The sequence below is a fragment of the Stenella coeruleoalba genome (genome assembly GCF_951394435.1).
Source record: "Stenella coeruleoalba genome assembly, chromosome: 16".
Lineage (NCBI taxonomy): Eukaryota > Metazoa > Chordata > Mammalia > Artiodactyla > Delphinidae > Stenella > Stenella coeruleoalba.
The window spans coordinates 7,583,549-7,602,199 of record NC_137162.1 but is presented as its reverse complement, the minus strand read 5'-3'; the positions used below and the strand labels follow the sequence as shown (position 1 = coordinate 7,602,199).

The window sequence follows — 18,651 nt, the reverse complement described above, 5'->3', positions numbered from 1 at the left end:
CATGAAAAACTCAGTTTCAAAGAATATTAATGATGTGGAGAAATGTAATGATGCAATACTAAGCATAAGAAAGGATACAAAACTGCAGAGACGGCGTGATTCCTATTTAGTAAAATACCTATGTTATATATATGGGAAGATAGAAAGGAAATAAACGAAAATGTTCACGGTTGACTGGCAGAGAGCTGGTTGATTTTTCTCATTTTTGTCTCCCTGGAGCTTCTACGTTTTCTATAAGGACAAACACGTGGAGGACCAGGGCCTAGGACCCCACCCTCCCCTGGGTTTGCTCCTTTGGTCTTTTAGGAAGTTCCCATCAAACAACGCTCGCCACCGACTCCCCTTTTGGGACAAGGCATTGAGGTGCCACATGGGCCACAAATGTGGTCGATGAGGAAGGAACCAAGGACCAAACCGAGGGCAGTGAGGGCCCCAAGATGGCGCCACAGTGGCCCCAACTTAAGGAGCCTAGAGCCCACGGGAGACGGTCCCTGTCCCAGGCCTTGGGAAACCTGGGAAATTTAAAAGAGATTGGTCCTATCCTCAGAAGATACCACTTTCTGTCGCATTTTTCTTTCACTGCCCTGGAGTTTTCCCCATCTCTAGGGAGATCGTGAGACAAAGGGCAAGTGGGAGCCAGTTAAGCATGAACGTCCTGTCTCTCCAGTGGCTACCTTGTGATCTTGGTGCTTCCTGACTCGGGCCTCCCTACTCCAGTCCCATTTCCTTTCTGCCCCCAGAGAACTTTCTGAGGCCCACACACGTCGTGGGCCCCGTCGACTCGTGGTCTCCCCAGTAGGCCCTGTGCTTCCAGGCACGCCGGACTTCCTGTGACAGCAGAAGTCAGACAAGAGTCAGGGAGAGCCAAGATCATCCTTGAAAACCCCTGAAACAGCCCATAAAGCCCACTCCTCCTGGTTTTGTGTACAAAGCCCTGAAGAGTACATAACACTAAAGTTTAATGAATCGACTGCAGGAATGAGCACAGGTGACATCTCTGTGCAGTGGGGTGTGCATTCGACTTGTTTTGCGGTTTAACTATCAAATCCCCAGTGGGAACTGGGGTTGGATGGCTAACTCTCACGTGCTCCTACCTGCCTACAGGAACTACCTGTCTCTGTTTTGAAGAGTAAGCCTCTATTGACCTTAATACATAGATGTCTTTGTCGTAGGGAGGAGTAAAAGAGTCAGTTCTCAACTCAATCCACCGGTTAAATGCGGGTACAGCACTACCGACCGCCAGGGACCTGCAGCTTCCCCTCCCACATGAGTTCTTCCATGTTTTCACACCTTTGCAGAGAACTGCACCAGTCTCTTACTTCCCACTGCAGAGCCAACTCAAACATCACCTCCTCTGCAGATACGCCCTCTCATACAAGCCCTCGGGCACCTGCAGCTCTTTGCCTAGACTTTCAATCACGTGGCTCACATCAACTGAACTTTAATGATCTGTTTACGTGTCTACGTCATCTATTGAGCTAGAAGTTCTGGAGCACAGTCCCAGCATGACTCTCCCGTGCCCAGTACACAGCTTGGCACACAGCAGACCTCAGCCGGTGGTGGGTGGAAGAAGGAGGGTATGACGAACAGCAGATAGAAGCTACAGAGCAGACCATGGTGTTCACTTGGTCTCGCTCATCCTCTGTCCCTGGCACAGGTAACCGTTCCTTGGCCAGGCAGGTCCAACCTGGGCTGTGCCTTGAACTCCCCACCCCACCGCGGCCAGGGATGGTTGTGTATGAACTAGCCAGGGCCCTGGCTGGCACCGCAACAGCTAAGATACTTTGAAAACACGAAGCCTGCCCGATACCGAGCACTGCTACTGTGTGTCAACACCAGCCAGGTGGCCACTTGTTCTGTCTGCGGAGCAGATAATATTTTAATTGTTTCTATCTTTATCGCTTCAAGAAGTACAATATAAGAAAAGTAAAAACAATCGAGGCTATGTTTAGCCCCTGTGTTTTCCCCCTTCGCTCGGGGAACAGAAGGCGATTTGTTGGGTCAGGTCACCAGACAAAAGAAACAGGAATAGAAGCTAATTTTTCATGGCAAACCGCCCTGAGCGTTAGGCCCAACGTCATGGTGTACAAAAGGCCTCGGTTCGGCTCCAAGGAGAGGATACCGGACACCCCCGCCCCTCCATTCAATACCACTTCTGCACAAACAACTATAACTCTTCCAGAGGTGACAATGGCCGTGGACGTGGGGATTCCACTGAGCAGGGCTCACTTGGTGTGGTGGGAAGGGTGTGGACTTGGGTTCGCGCCTCAGCTCTGCAAGGGACTTAATTAATCTCTCAGAGCCTCAGTTTCTTCATCTATAAAACGAGGGGACTGGTGATAACCACCCTGCAGAGCTATTCTGAGAGCTAACAGTTGCCTCGCACAGGGCCTGCGAGGACGGAACAGGCTCTCGAGACGGCAGCCGTGATTGTGACCACACCGCAGAAGGCTCGGGCAGTGGAGCCTCGGCCCTTCTGCAACCGGGGACCCATCTCTGTGGGGTCTGGTTGGAACGGGAACCTGGACGCTCTGCACGAGGATGTCTCAAAGTGTGGTTTCAGGACCACCTGCAGGGGCATCCTCTGGGCTGTTAAAATGCAGATTCCCAGGCCCAGATTCTGATACACAGAATCTCTAGGGGTAGAAGCCTGCGTTTTAATAAACTCCCCAGGTTATTTTAACACGAAGTTGTTGAGAACCGCTGCTCCGGACTGCAGGCTACACAGGGGCCTGGGTTCTCAAACACCTCTGCGGCAGCCCAGTCAGACCATCCAGACACACCAGGAAGCTTCTGCAGGGCTGACCATCCCAGTCTCCAGAAATCTGCATTTAGAACGTCACTGAACACTGGTGTTCTGGTGTCTGTTTTGTTTGGGGCCAACAACAGAAGGTAGAATTACGGAGAAGGGTGACTCTGCCCTTCAAGTTCCTCAAGGTCCCTTTTCACAGGAGGGGGTGGGGACCCCGAGCTGCACGGCATGTTCTGGATGGAGGGCCAGTGGGAAAGGCCCGAGAGGCCCACCATTCACGCGAAGGGGATAGCGTGAGCCCCCCTCCCGCCGAGACACACCGTGGCCTAGAGCTTCTCAGGGAGGTTCCCGGCACCACGCCTCCAGCAGATGGGGCACAGCCCCGGGACACAGGCACCGGCCACTCAGGCTCTCGGCGAGACCCCTGCCTTCAACCCTCAGGGGCAGCTCCAGTTCCTTCACTTCCCTGCCGAGCTTGCCCTCACAAGGCTGAGGTCGCACACAGGAGCGGCGCAAGCGCACACGGCGCTCCTCCTACGGATGTGGGGCAAACTACGCAAAACACACGAGCCACGTAAGCATCTAGCTCTCTCGCAGATGGCCTGACTAGGTGGCCTCCACGGTGTCTGTCCAAGCTGAGGCGCCACGACTGAGCCGGACACTCCCCGAGGCTGACGGGCACACACGTGGGGACAGGAGCTCAGATCCCCCAGCCGCATCACAGGCTTTGGTCCTGAAACCACCCCGTGACTAAGGAGAGCAGAAGGCTGCTGCGTGCACAGATCCAGAGCTCAAAGAAAGAAAACACCCGGAGGAACACAAATAGCATCTGACCTCAGATGTTCTTGTTTCCATTTCTGCCCTTAAACTTGAAGGGAGATTCCCAGGGGCCCAGGTTCTGAGTGGACTACAGGCCTTCTTGCGTTCAAAAGACAGAAGAGATTTACAGCCTTGGATATCTTTATCCTGTGTTTAGAGGCTGCCTTATGGTGACATAACCACAGCAGAATGTGGTTTCTAGAAAAGGTTAAACACCTGAAGCACAGATCCGAGGTACAGAAGGTTCTTGCCGCCGCCCAGGCTGGGGCAGCAGGCCTCAGTCAGATCAAGGTCGGCTGACTCATTCCTGGATTTCACACCTGTCTATTGTGCTGACACCAGTCTCCTGCCCTGCCCTGCCCTGCCCTGTGGGTTGGGCTGTGCTAACTTGGTCTCAGGGCTGCAAGGACTCTATGCTTGATTTGGGGGTAGAAGTTCACCAACCCTTTCAAGGGGAAACTCAAGAGAATTGAGGTGTCTCTCTGAAACCAGCTTTATTAAACCGGTCTTATGAAAAGAACACAGGTGGAAAGACATAAAGGGCAATGACATGAGCTATCCGTCAATGGCGGCATCTACTTTTAAATGAACTTTTAGAGGCCCCGGCCCACGGGTGCGCCTCTTTCCCTGTATCACCAGAATGAAGACTCAATTCAGAGCTGTGTCAGAAAGAAAAGGTTCCTGGGCTCTGCCCACCTAAGCTTCAGCCTCTGGTTGTGCCCCCTCACCTGCAATAAATCATAAAACGTCAGCGGCGTTTTGGGCTCAGGGACAACAACAGCACAGGATGCCAAGCTCCTCGGCCAAGGCCTGAGGACAAGGGACAAGGATGGCTGGGGATAACTAACGCTCCACTGGTCCCAGCAAGTGGAAGGCTGGCTCAAGGGGCGCAGGGAGATGCCCGAGAGGCTGGTGGGTTCGGAGCGGCTACCGGGGGCCCTGCCGTCACCAGCCAGGTTGGGGTGCACGGCAGCTGCCACTGCTTCTGGGAAGTCTTCGCTCTCACAAAAAGAGGCCCAGTGGGATCCCCAGACAGTACAGAGGTGTAAATAAAACCCCCCAGACTGGCCACTGGGAGCGTGGGCCTCAGCCTCCCAATCTGTAGGAGGAAGTGCGGACTAGGGCCCTGTGACGGCCCCTTTCAGCTCTGAATGGACCTCCTGCTCCATCCCCGACCTCTAGAAATATGCTGGGAAAAGCTAATGGCAACAAAAACCCTGAAGAGACAGAAAGGCTGGTTTCATCCCTCTCCGTCAGATTCCCACCCCGGCTGTGGGTGTGCACAGAGCGTGCTGCCTGCGATTCATCTCTAAACCGATGTGTGCAGCAAAGCTGGGCGCCATTATGCAGACAGAAAACTGACAGCTGGCAGAACTTTGCAGGAAACTGTCGATAAATTCACATTCACTGTTAATTAACTGACACCCCATTGGGATCCTTGCTGAAGTTGGGAAAAAGCGTGAGCACATATTCCAAGCACAATACTCATTTTGTGGGGTGCCACAGTGCTCCCCGTGTGACTGGTGGGGAAACTGAACTTCAAGACAGCATCACGTCTCACCTATGGACACACAGCCAGCAAACAGCGGCCGTGCTCTTGCAGTTGGGCCAGGCTGCCTCCTAACGACCATTTCTGCACGTGGAAGGCAACCTGGCGATGCACCACACTGTGGGTGCCCAAGGCCGGTCCGGCAGCTGCCAGCCCCTGTCCTCCGGCAACTCTGGGGCCCCTCTCCAGCCCATGTCAGACCAGCACGGGTGAGAAGGCAGCCTGGGAGGCTCCCTTTTCACTGTAAACAGCCATCACGTGCCAACTACACTTTGTACCTACTTCCATTCTATACATTATTCCAGAAACACTGTCTGAAACCAATAAATGGTGCAAGGAAAAACTGAAAGCACTCTGTATGGACAAACCTTACACTATTTTAAAGATGGAAAGATCACACCCATGACCACAATAAATAAAAATAGTCATTAAAAGTAAGTTTTTAAAAATCATGCATAGGGGCTTCCCCGGTGGCGCAGTGGTTAAGAATCCACCTGCCAATGCAGGGGACACGGGTTCAAGCCTTGGTCTGGGAATATCCCACATGCCGTGGAGCAACTAAGCCCGTGTGCCACAACTACTGAGCCTGCACTCTAGAGCCCGCACGCAGCAATGAAGACCTAACACGGCCAAAAAAAAATCATGCATATGCCCTTTTGTATATGGATATACTAACCTATTTTGGTTAATAATCAGTTTCTTATAGGAGACCCTGGTCCAGCGATGATATGCAGCATGGCCATCTCTGAGAGACGGAAAAAGCCACAGAGACCAGAAATTCTGGCTTTGTTATCACTGTTGTTCATTTTGTTTCAGTCATGTGTGTGTTTGTTCTCGGAAACCTGAAATGCTCAGTCTCTGAATGCTGGCTTTTTCCTGCACGGTGCAATCACATCCCACTTTCAGTGACAAACAGTGGTGGAGTGAAAAGACCAAAAGCTACCAAATCTCGAAGTGATATCTTTTCAACCTGCACAGCTCAACACAGCCAAATGATTTACCCTGTAGAAATTAGTAAAGAGGGTGCCCCAGGGAGAAACCCTTTTATGCAGAGAGCAGACTTTAACAGCCATGTAATTAAACAAAGAAAATAAGGGCTTATAATTAAAATGCTGCAAACGTGAACCGGAGTGGCACAAGCGGGGCTGCTATGATATTTTTACAATTCCTTTTTATACATCATGTATGATCCTTCTGCTCAAGTTTCCTCTATGTTCTTTGCCTGTGAAGTAATTTACATTAATAAATAATTTATTACCATAACTCCTAAAGTAATTATGGGTTTCCGCCCAATTTTCTTTTTTTTTTTTAGCATCTGAATTGTTTTGTTTTCTGTCCACTGACTTGTATTTACACAACTTTTCCCAGTGGCCTTTCGGATAATTGGTGTCTCATACACTTTCTCACGTTATTTGATTTCCGGTCTTCTCCTGGCCTGAGCGAGGAGGAAAATGGAGTGTGTAGTGTCCAGTGTCCCTGCAACACGGAACTCATTCAAGGGGTGCAATTAGCCAAGGCGAGGGTGGTGAGTGGAGGCCCCTCTCACCCCCACCACCGCCACTTGCCCTGTTTCACCAAAAGAGATTCAACTAGTACACGTGTGACCCTGGGTTAGCGTGAAGAAGCATCTCCCACGGCAAACGCTGGAGGAGCCGGAGGGAGGGAGCCGCGCGCTGAGGCTGCCCGGGCAGCCCCCGCCTTCCCCAGCACTGAAAGGTTCTCTCGGGAGCAGCCAGGCCCCTGTCCACACCCACTAGAAATCACGGCCAGGAATGGGGGCTGGCTCGCCGCTCAGGCCAGCTAACCAGTGGGCGGGCCACACCCATGAAACTGCCACCTGACCAAGGTTTCCTGTGTCAAGAACGCAATAACCGGGCAGACATGGCTCTTCCCCAGAGAAGCTGGTTACAGAAGAAATTCCAGTTCAGCACAGGTGTGCTGAGGACGGTCTGGGAGGTGAGAAAAGAAACCAAGAGGCACAGCACCGTCTCTGCTAGAAGGGGCCCTGAGGTAACCAGGCTAGGCGGGCAGCCTGATGATGGGCACCCAGTCCCGGCCTGCCGGTGGCCTGGCTCCACTCTGCCCTGCTTCTCTCATCCACACTTCATACTGCCTCTGTCCCCCCACAGCCCCACTTTGGAAAAGAACGAAACCACTTCTTTGTATGAAGTCCCCAAACTTGGGACAAGGGGCGGACAAAGTTGGGGAGGGGCCTGTAATCCAGCTCACAGTAACTGAGCATGAAGTACTTCAAAACAAAACATTGTTGTGAGGGCCGATTATATTAGTAAAGCATTTTATCTCAGTGGGTGCAGAGGAGGCTGAGCTACTTGCAAGGGTGGTTTTTTAAGAGGAAGCAAACAGGCACTCCCTACCCGAATACACTTGCCTGGTTTTTCTTAAGAACATTATGAAACTCTAACTCATCCTGGTGTCCAGCTAGGACTCTTGCATGGGGGCTTAGGAGGGAAATGCCCCGAGTCACAGGGCCAAGCTGTCCCCAGCTCTTACGCGAGAATTCCACTGATCAGGGCCAGAACGTGAGTCCTTTTTCTTCAGGAGACAGGCAGGGGGGTTTGGTGATTATAATACTATGATTTTCTTTCTTTTTTTTTTTTTTTTTTTGGCTGCATTGGGTCTTCATTGCTGTTCACAGGCTTTCTCTAGTTACAGCAAGCAGGGGCTACTCTTCTTTGTGGTACGCGGGCTTCTCATTGCAGTGGCTTCTCTTGTTGCAGAGCATGGGCTCTAGGCGCGTGGACTCAGTAGCTGTGGCTCATGGGCAAAGTAGTTGCCGCACGTGGGCCCTTGAGTGCACAGGCTTTGGCAGTTGTGGCGCGTGGACTCAGTAGTTGTGGCTCGCGGGCTCTAGAGCGCAGGCTCAGTAGTTGTGGGGCACGGGCTCAGTTGCTCCGTGGCATGTGGGATCTTCCCCGACCAGTGCTCGAACCCATGTCCCCTGCATTGGCTGGCAGATTCTTAACCACTGCGCCACCAGGGAAGTCCCAGTGCTATGATGTGTTATCTTTGCTGAGCACTGACCATCCCAGGAAGGGCCCAAAACCCTCTGGAAAAGTCTGGCTCGACCCACTGGGTGTCCTCTTCCCTGCTACGGAAAAGCAGGCACAGCTAGGATGAAGTCTCACTGCTACTCAGGTCACAGGGCGAGGCCACACCTCGAGTCCCAGGTTCACTGGCTGGAGCAGCCACCGGAGTCTCCACGAGCACACAGCCTGGAAGGCCTTGGACCGCTGACTTTCCCGCCTCAGCAAGTGCAGGAAAGGGATGGAGGTGGGAGGGGCTGAGCCGGCACCTCCTGGGTGCCACTGTCTCTTTAAATCCCACAGACACCTGCCACGTACCCGATGGGGAAAGTGAGGCTCAGGAAGACGCGCTACCCGCCTACAGTGCCGAGGGCCCGCTTCAGGCGCGAATCGTGGAAGTCGGCCTAATCCATGGGAATCCACTGCTCCCTGGCCTTCCTCCTCCGCCAGATAGAAACCCCCTTGAGGGCAGGGGCTGATTCACTCTATCCCCGCCCCAAGCGCCTGACACAGAGTAGGTATTCAATAAATACCTACCAGAACAAGCCTCTGAAACGAACTGTGGTGAACTTTTCTAAAAGCCCTGGTAGTGCGTGCTGTCAGGTGGGTCGGGGTCTCCGGAACCAAGAAGGGGCTGAGAACAGAAAGATGAGCATGTGGGAGAGAGAGAAACTGAGGAGAGGGTGGGGGTAACTGTGCAGACCCCACAGAGTGGCTGCCCCACTGCCCCTCCACTGCCTGGCAGTGCCCTAGTGCCAGCCAGCAGAGCAGGAGGGGGACAGACCCCACGGAAGGGAAGAGCCCGAGGGCGAGGGGAGCACTGCAAAGCCCTTCCTGAAGAGCCACCCGGCAACAAGAGCCTGGAGGAGCAGCGGCACAGGCCATCCTGGAAACCCCGGCCAGAGATGCCCCCCCAGCCCCCCGCCCGCCAGCGAAAAGCAGGCCTCTGGGCTCTGCGGGCTCAGACCAGCTCTGCTGGGAATCTGGGAAAAGGCCTCTCCCCACACGCCTCTGCCTTGGTCCCTGGGCCCGAGCATCTTCCCCCGCAAGGGCGACTCTCACTCACACCCCCTCCCCAAGGAGACCAAGGCGGTCCCTTTGGGCATGGAGGCCCCCTGCAGGAGCAGGATTCTCACTTTAGGCCTCAGCCTTCTCCACCTATTGTGTATGGAGCTCACGCTGTGCCAACCTCCTCACAAACGTCTCAGAGTGCTCGAGGCGCGCCCAACGAGGCAAGTGCTGTCCTAACAGCCATTTTACAGATGAGAAAACTGAGGCTTAGAAAAGGTAAATAGTTCAGAGTGACTATGTGAGTGCCAACACCACCATCACGAACCCGCAGGAGCTCCAACTTATTCTGACGTACTTGTAGCAAAGGCCAAGGAAGCCCGACGCACAACACGGCCTTGAAATAAAGACCAACATCTCCACAGTCCAGGTCACTAGTCTGGCCCAATTCAGAGCTGACGTCCTGGCTGGGCTGAGGGGTTGGCGTGCCCAGGAGCCCCTCTCTCCTTCCTGGACACGACAGAGGAAGGCAGCCCAGCCACAGCTCAACTGTGAGTCTGACCAGGAAGCAGGCAATGAGGCAGGCTTCTGGGCCATGTGGATGGGTCGCTGAGGGTTTGTCGCAAGCCGTTAACCATCACCGAGGTGTTCAGTCAAGCCCCATGTGGGGACAGGCCTCGGAAGTGTGTCACACGGGTAAACCAAGGCCAGGTGAGCTCCCTGTTTCCACTTCCTCTGGGCGGCAGCACCAAGAGGGCCACCCGGGGCTCTGCCGTAGAGCTGTGGCTCATGAGTGAGAAGAAAACAATCCTCACCCACTCCGGGTCCAACTCTACCCACCTCATGAGGCCTCAGTTTCCCCAGATGTGAGTGGGCGCCCCTGCCCGCCCCCCGAAGCAGCTGCAGAGTCCAGGAGGTCCCGCATGTGAGGCGCGTGGCACAGCGCCATGCTCACTGTGACACCCCCAGCACCACCCCCAGCACCACCCCCATCACCCACCTATGGGAACTGAGTCTAAAGAAGAAACCGCCGTGCCCAGAGGCAAAGGGCCGAGACAAAAGGCAACGGAGACTTTACATAGTCCTGCGGAGACAAACTTGAAACCCGAAAGAGAGGACCCATCCTGGAAGCCTGGTTTACAGAAACTCATCTGGCGAGGTGTCTCCGCAGGGGGCAGGAGCCCAGGGGCGAGCGCGCAAGGAGAGACTGCCCAACCAACCGGAGCAGAGAGAAATCAATACAGTCAATACAGTCCTCTTTTTGGCCCCGTTATACAAACGGTAATTAACACTCGCGTGGGAACAGGGTACCGAGGCAACCTTTCTGGAAAGGATGTCAGAAATAGGAAGCAAGAGCCTTAAAAATGAAAATGTTCCCACTCTCCAGCCACTCTACTCCATACCTGGGAACGATCCTAAGGAACAATCCAAAAGGTAGAGCAAGATTCAGACACTGAGTCACTGTTCAACAGAAAACAGAACGGTCCTTCTACCCAACTACCAAGAAACAGTTACATCGTTAAACACATTTTGAATCATCCACACAATGCAGTACCACAGCCTCATTAAAGTGCATGGAATGGGCAACTGTAGCGCTGCGGGGAAACGGTGGTAATTATTACTAAGCGAAAAAAGCGGAAAAAACATTTTGTAAATAATTTTGTACAATCGTATGTTCGTCATGGACTTGGCTATGTAAAAAACGCAATGGACATAAACTACACCAAAATATTAACAGTAGTTGTAACTGTGTATTGGGGCTGTGAGAGATTTTTATTTTATACGTTACACTATGGTGCATTTTCTGAATTAAAATAAAATGAACATGATTACTTTAATAATCAGACAGAAACTCTCAGTATCACTGTTGGAGATTAGATTCGTAAACCACACACCAGCGCCCGGCCCCTCAGTCAGCCGCAGCAGCCCCTGCACCACTCGAGCACAGCTGGGACCCGAACAGTTCAAACACACAGAAGAGAATCCCCACGGCTGCTCCTTGTGCCTGTGTCCCGCAAGTGCTTTTAGCGTCTCACCTGGAGCACTCAGGCCCTGGTGGAAGGGCTAGAGAAGGACTGACCGTTCACAGCCACCTTGGTTACTCACCCATAATTCCACAAGAGAAAAGTGTCGGTCCTTGACTCATCTTCTTTGGCGTGTGCTGAAAACAACCAGAAAAGCTATCACTCTTCAAGTCATAAGAAGCACGTTTGCACATGACCCTGCACTGATCCCTTGCTAAAGTCACAATTAAAGGGGTAACGTCAGATTAGGGAAAGGAGAAAAAAAAGTATTAAAAGAGACATCTGCCTGTAATTAGGTCTGGGCTCTCTGTCCGGAGCCTTCGGTGAGTTATGGAGTCCATCAAGTTAATGGGCTTTAAAAACACACAAGAGAGACCCGTGACTTCTGACACTAGGGGATTTTTCCATGTCAGTGATACGGAGGAGGGTGCAGAAGGAGCTGTGATGTGAACGGTTCACCCAGCTGAGCTGGAGACAGGCCTCCCCACAACCCAGGCTAGGAGGACAGGGGACCTCTTCCTGTCCATGGTGACAGGAAGAACCTTGAGTGAAGGGCCACCTCCAGAGCCCTCCCTTCGAGACACAAGGAGAACACCTCTTCCGTCTCTGTGAAGAAGCAACGGGTAAAGCTCAGGAGTGTGGCCCTGGCTCTGCAGGCTGCTGGGCAGCCAGGAGGCCCCCCGAGGCATCCTGACGAACTGAAACAGAAACTCAAAGGTTATGTTTGGCCTCAACACACAGCTACTGCTTTGGACTCCTCGGCACCGCGTTTCCACAGTGGTGTCCCTGTCTACCATGAACACTGCGCATCTGCTCTCTAACCCCACACCTAGCCTCAGCCGAACACTATGATCGTTGGGTGAAAAGCCAGTGAGGCCTAGAAGAGCCCCAAGCCCAGGCACCTGCTCCACGGCTCCACAGTAACCCGAGCGTGGACCATTCCAGGGGCTCCTTGTGCTGGCCGAGGCCCAGGTCAAGAGGCCTGTTCTGACCTCTGATGAGGAGGACACCATCTATGCCCGTCGGGGCCCTGGGAAGAAGGGTCTCACTCATTCCTGCCTTCCTTCCTTCCTCCACTCATTCAGCAAATATGTACCGGTAATTTGTTACGTGCAGGCTGTGCTGGGGTTGAGCGTGCGATGGTGAAAGAAGCTCTCGGCTCCAGAGGGGTCAGCGGTCACAGAGGGCTCTAGCTTCTGAGAGGAGCCCCAAGTGACAGGGACGCACAAGGCTACCAGTCCAAGAAGTGGGCAGAGAGCCAGGCCCTGGCTCTTTCAGGCCTGGAAGGAGGACGGGGTGCTGACCAGGAACACCCAGCCCACCCAGATAAGACGGTAGCCACTGTCTGGCAGCAGCTGCCCCACCCCTGTCCTCAGCTGCCCGAGTCAGGGACCTTTGCCCTTGGTCAGCAATGTGTTCATCCATCAGGTTATCAAGGGTCCGTCCTGGCCAGTCTGGAACACGGAGGTGAAGGACGCCCGCCTCAGCCCTAAGGAAGCTCACACGTCACAGATGCCACAGTCACACAAACCCCTGAGCTACAGAGAGTGGGACTGGAGGGAGATGGGTCAGGCCGTGGGTGCTGGGGTGCTGGAGGTCAGGGCTGGCATCCGGGGGGGCAAAAAGAGCTGCTTCTAAAGGACCAGAAGGAACTTAACGGGCCGGGGGGGAAGGCGGGCAAGGCCGCCCTCCTCCAGTCCCCCTTCTTGGGTTTAAAACAACCTTATGTGTTCAGGATAGGTCCCCCTCCTGGAGTCCTCCCGGGGAAATATCTGGAAAAAGTTACAGACGGCTGCCTCTGCCTCCCTCCCAGCTCACACCAACGTCACTGAAGGGAGAGCAGGTGACAGACACTCAGAGCTCTGCCTCCGGGCAGCGCCACCTGCGGAAGCCAGACAGGCCCCACGGCCCAGAGAAGGTTCGGAGAGAGAGAAACTGGGCCTGGCTGGTGCCACAGGCTTGGCTGTTCGAGGGAAGCGGCCCCGATGCTGCAGGAGCCCCAGCACAAAGTAGACACCCTCCGGGAAGCACAGACCCCACCCCTCCCCACCCCACTGCCGCGCCTGGTGGCGAGGGCAGCCACCCAGGCTGGGAGCCCACAGACGCCCAAACCAGGACCGGGCCAGGGCAAGCAGGAGGGCGCGAGGCACAGGGGCCGCGTGTCGCTGCACTGGGGCCACCGAGGAAGGCCTGGGTTTACAGACACGGCGGGAAGCAAACTGACTGCTGACAGTCAGGGGGGCACTGCTCACCAGCCCCTCCTCCCCCGCAAGCTGCCGTGCTCTAGACAGAGGGGCAGCTGGGAGCCCTCCCAGGAATGGGGGCCGGTGAGTGGGCGCCAGAGATGCTGGGAGGGTCTGTGGCCAGGGACGGGAGCCACCGGGCCAGCGCGCAGGGCTCCCCCGCCCTCACTCACTCACTCATTCATTCACTTAGCGAGGACCTATCCGTGTTTGCCGCAGACGCGCTCGCCAGGCTGGAGAACACACGCTCGGAACGACTGCTTCTCATGCCCCACGCCACCCGGCTCGAGCCTCCGCCGAGGGACCAAACGAACCCCCGACCTGGTCCCCACCCTGCGCCCCGGCCCGTCCTCCATCCTCCATCCTCCACACAGACCCACGGGGACCAGGCCACGTGGCTGCTCTGCTCACAACCCTCCAACCACTCCCCACGGCAACCGGGATGAAACCCAGCTGCGCCCCCCTCTCCGCAGCCCACCAGAGCCAAACCTCCGTCCATCCCGGCCTCACTCACGCAGCTCGGGACCGGCCCAGCTCGCTGCCGCCTCAGGGTTTTCGCTCTGTGGCTGGTTCCCGTCACGTGGCCTCCCTGGCGGCCTCCCCCCCATCCCGGCCGAAAGCTGGGGCTTTCTGGGGCTTCATTCACCAACTCCTCTCCCATACTTCTCTCAATCGCTCCAGGGAATTCTCTTCTGGTGTAAGTCAGCGGGAGACAGTCTCAGTTGCTTACAACTGAGGAACCCTGGCCAATTCCACGCCGGACTTCACGAGGCTAACGGTGAAGTGGGCCATGGCTCAGCTACTTGAAGGAACACCATGCAACTGCTCACAGTGATGTTTGCGCAGAGGCTTCTAGTGCCAGGAGGAAATATAATTTACAAGTTAAACCTGCTTAACTAAAAAGACATAAGAAAACCTGCCAAACTATGTATAGTGCAGTGTAGTCCCCCCACCCTCCCACCCCGCCTGAAATGCAGCTTTTTCCTCTTTCTTTTCCTTCATCCTCTTCATGACGCTCAATTCACACTGGCCTGTGTGTGTAGACAAATTCCATCAAAATAATTATGGAGAAATGCTGACTGATAGGACAGCAGCAATTTTAGGGTCAAACATAAGGCCTGAAATAGTCATGAGCTAACTACTTCCCCCTGGGGCTTTCTGAGTCCCGTCCATGAGCCGGGCTGGCCGTGGGCAGGCCAGAACATCACGTAGTCAACAGCTTCCCAGGGTGTTAGGCCCCAGGCACACTCTGACTGCTGGCCAGTTTCCCTGGGCCCAACGGCGAGGTTCCCACTGGGCACCAAGTTGTCCAGGGCTGCTCTATTCCCACTGGTTTGTGCCATTCTGCAGCCAGCCTCCCTGACCCTTTGAGCCCTCTGCACTCCCAGTGGGAAGGATGAGCCAATCACTACATGGACGATGTGGTGAGGCCAACAGGCCTCAGGGGAAACTCTCACCATCTGAGGTTTCACAAGACACTCAGCATTCGCACACAAGTGCACGTCCAAGCCCTGGCTGGGGTCTGCAGGGCAACAGAACAATAAGCACGGCTCCCCGGGGTATTTCTCCTACTCCAGAGCCTCTGTTCCTGAGCCTCCCCCAGGGCAGAGCTTGGTGTCTGGGAGACTCCTTGGATCACCAGAGAACGTTTTGGAATCAGATCTTCCATAGGAAAGGCAAAAGCTGGAAATCAAATTGAGGCTCCAGGGGCCATCTGTCTGACTAAGTAACGCAAGAAACCCTGACTTAAATAAAGACACAGTTCAGGTCATTATTTAATGAGGAACTAGCTCAGACAGAAAACAGCCGAGCTCATCTCTGGCCATAATCATGCTTCTTCATAACTTTCTTCTGTAGACTACTGACTAAAGCAATCACATCACTTTTCCTTCTCCTGATGCGGCGCTACAGGGAACCACAGGGCCACGCAGAACAGGCCCACGCTCACGCACTTGAGGGGAACAAGTGGGGCACCCCAGCCTCTGGAAGGGAACAGGGTGAGACCTTGGCAGTAGGACGCAGGAGGCAGAGCCAGGCCCGAGGAGGAAGAGAAGCTGAGGAGGGAGAGGCGCCCTTAGGTGGAGGCCCTCGAAGGCGCCGATGGAGACAGGGCAGGCAGCCCGGCTCCCCAGGCTGCAGGGTTAGCCACGGCAGGGCGGGCCCTGGTGCCCCTGCTCGCCCGGGATGCGGGGGTGGGGGGAGGGGCCGGGAACTGCCTCGGGCTCTGTGAGCTTCTGGATTCTGGCCAGGGACCCTGGCCGGGGCCGTCGGGCCCAGTGCCGACTCCGGGTGCGCGGGAAGATGAAGACCCTGGGTGCCCGGGCAGCTGGGTGCCAGGCCGGACGTAGTCACTGAACTCTTCTGCTGGGCAATGTCACTTAGCCTCGGCGTCCTAATCTGACAAGCGTGGAAGGAAGGACCTGCTCCCAAAACGGGTGTCTGTTGTGGCCGGAAATACCTTGAGGCTGAGCAAAGTGAGGCGGCCTGGAGCTTCGCTCCGGCCTCCGCCCCCCGCCCTCCCGGGAGCAGTGCACCCCAGCTCCCGCTGGTCTCCAGACTTGAGAGAGGCTGGAAGGCTCGCCTGGGAGAGGAGGCTGGGCCTGGCCGGGGAGGAGGGAGAACAGGCCCTTGGCCGGAGCGTGGGCGGGCGGGACAGAGCTGGGGGAACGCAGCCCCGAGGTCAGATGTCCGGGCGGCCTTCCAGCGGCAGCAGCTAATGTTAGCACACTCAGAGGAAGAGCTGCTCACAGGGGAAAGGAAGGCGGCGGCTCAGAGTGGGGGAAAGGGGAACCGAGTCACTGCACTCCCCCACCCCACCCCCGTCCCCCCAGGGGAAGGCATACTGAGTGCTTGCCAGTCCCCTTTCTGTCTGCCCACCTCTCTCGGGAGTAGGGGCAGTCACGTTGTCACCAGCATTTAGCTTTTAGGGAAAGGAGAACAAGAGAACCATGACGGGGACCTTCAGCAGGCAGGGAGGGGCGGCCAGGGCCCAGGGGGGCCCAAGCCTCTCCTCTCCCAAGTGTTTCCAAGCCCCCAGGGGACCTTCACCTGCAGTTTTAGGCTCTGTCCTCACTGCGGGGCCTCTCACTTCCCTAATTCCAAAGCGGCCTGTGGTGATTCATGATTTCTTTTTTAATCTGAACCCCCAACTTCTGTTATCGTCTTAGTCTGATTAGAAAACAAAAGAGAAAAGCTTTTCCATCTTTCCTGTTATTATCTTGATGGTATTTACATGAGGATGATGTTACCCGGTTAGGAAGCTGAAGCAAAACCCCCATCTTCCTCTCAAACTTGCTGGCTGTTCAGAGCAAATTCTAATCAGTTTATCTTACATTCTGTGGATGTCATCACTAGGCTGGTCTTATTTAGGGTCTTTCTTTGGTTGTTTACAGCCGTGCCTCTCCCCAAGGCCTAGCGGATTCCAGGACCACAGCCTCAGGAGCCGGGTAGGGGCGGGCGTGAGGGCCTTGGTGGGTGAACAGGGCCTGGACTTGAAGCCTGCGTCCTGGCACCCTGCTCGCCAGCTGTGTGACCTGGGCCCTCCGTCCCCTGGGCTCTCTGTTTCCTGCCTGTATAGCAGGTAGAGATGGACGAGTCCCCACCCCTCAGCAGGTTGGGGGAGGCTCCAGGAGAGGCAGGGGTGACGGCAACTCCGCAGGCCCCACACAGACTACGCTCCCATCCTCCTGCTTGCCTTCATCGTGCTTCCACCTGCACCGTGAGAGCAGAACCAGGCCAGACCTGTAACGGGCTGACAACCTGTGATGCACCCACCAACTGACACAGGAGAAGGCCGCTCTCCGAAGGTGGCTGCTGCCCATAGCTGGGCTGCCCATCCGGGAGTCCAGGGGAGGCAAGAAGAGAAGGAACACAGAAGGCAATGACTTTCCAAGAAGGAGAGGGGTGTGGGAAGAAAGGCCAGACCCCGACCTGTGAAGCCACTGAGCCCCCTTCAATGGCCATTTGCTTCCCTTGGCTTTCTCTCCTTTTTTTTTTCTGAGAAGATGAGTTTTCCTTCCCTGGCTGGGGCTGGGAGGCCGCACTCCTCCTGGCGAGGGCTCAGGCCCTGTCTCTTTGAAGACTGGCTCAGCTGACCACGGGCCCACGGGCCCTGGACCCAGCTCCACGGCCAAGCCCAGGCAGGCCCACCCCCAGATGGAACCAAGTTCAGCAGCGGCAACTGAGGCAAACAGCACAGCTGGAGCCAGAGGGGGCCTCCCTTGGGCCCTCCAGGAGGCCCTCACCCTGAGAGCCGTTGCTTTTTGGTCAGAGCTACTCTACACGAGTGCTTTAATTTCAGCGGGAAAACACCCACCAACCACAGAAAACAGAGCAACTCATACCTGCACCCCCTCAGCCGTGAACTTGAGCAGCAGAGAAGGGACTGAACGATGACGAGCTGAGAAGCTGGGCTACAGGGACCCGCATTCGCTCGCTCCAAAATATCCCCTGAACACCTGCCACGCACTAGGTCCCAGGGTCAGGCACTGGGTGTTCGGCAAGGAGCGAGAGTGACAAAGGTCCTTTGCCTCGTGAAGCTCACACTCTGGGGCAGGAGTCATTCAGTGAACGAGATCAAGATGTTAGAAAAGTGGTTAAGCGCCTTGGAAAGAAAAGGACAGGGAAACGGGGACAGGCAGTACATGGGGGTAAGGAGGTAGGGGAGGTAGTGGAATTAGATTTTAGGCCAAGTGGCCAAAGAAAAGGAGGGAGGGAGAGAGTCCTGCTAACGGGGAGCGTTCCAGGCCAGGGAAGAAGTGCACAAGCCCTGAGGCATGTAGAGCAGGGAGGCCGGCGTGGCTTGAACAGAGTCAGTGGCGGAGAGCAGCGGAGAGAGAGCACAGCGGTCACGGGGGCCAGAGTACACCGGACCTCATACATCCCAGCAGGAGTCTGGTGTTTGCTCAGCCTGAGACGGGAAGCCTGTGGAAGGCTCTGAGCAGAGGTGGGACGGTCTGACTTGCATTCCCTCTGGCTGCTGGGTAATGCAAACAGGCTACAGGAGCCAGAGCGGGGGCCAGTTCCCAAAAGAATCCAGATGAGAGAGTATGCAGGAAGGACCAGAGCAGCAGCAGTGGGGATGATGAGAGGGAATCTACTGACAGATATATATTCAACACAAGTTGGAAAGGAAGGAGTGATGGGCAGAGACCCTACTTGTCTTACGGAATTCCTTCAGCCCAAGGTGCTTCCGTGAAGGCCTGAGGAGTGG

The 18,651-nt window shown here is 55.3% G+C and overlaps 1 protein-coding gene across 1 annotated transcript in view; it reads right to left on the bottom strand.

Moving 5' to 3' along the window:
* FAM53B (family with sequence similarity 53 member B) overlaps nt 1–18,651 on the bottom strand; it is a 74,139-nt gene that overhangs the window by 54,474 nt on the left and 1,014 nt on the right. Inside the window, exon 2 of the mRNA XM_079900995.1 lies at nt 11,279–11,333. Coding sequence (XP_079757121.1) covers nt 11,279–11,333 — 55 coding nt within the window. The remainder of the gene's footprint in view (nt 1–11,278; nt 11,334–18,651) is intronic.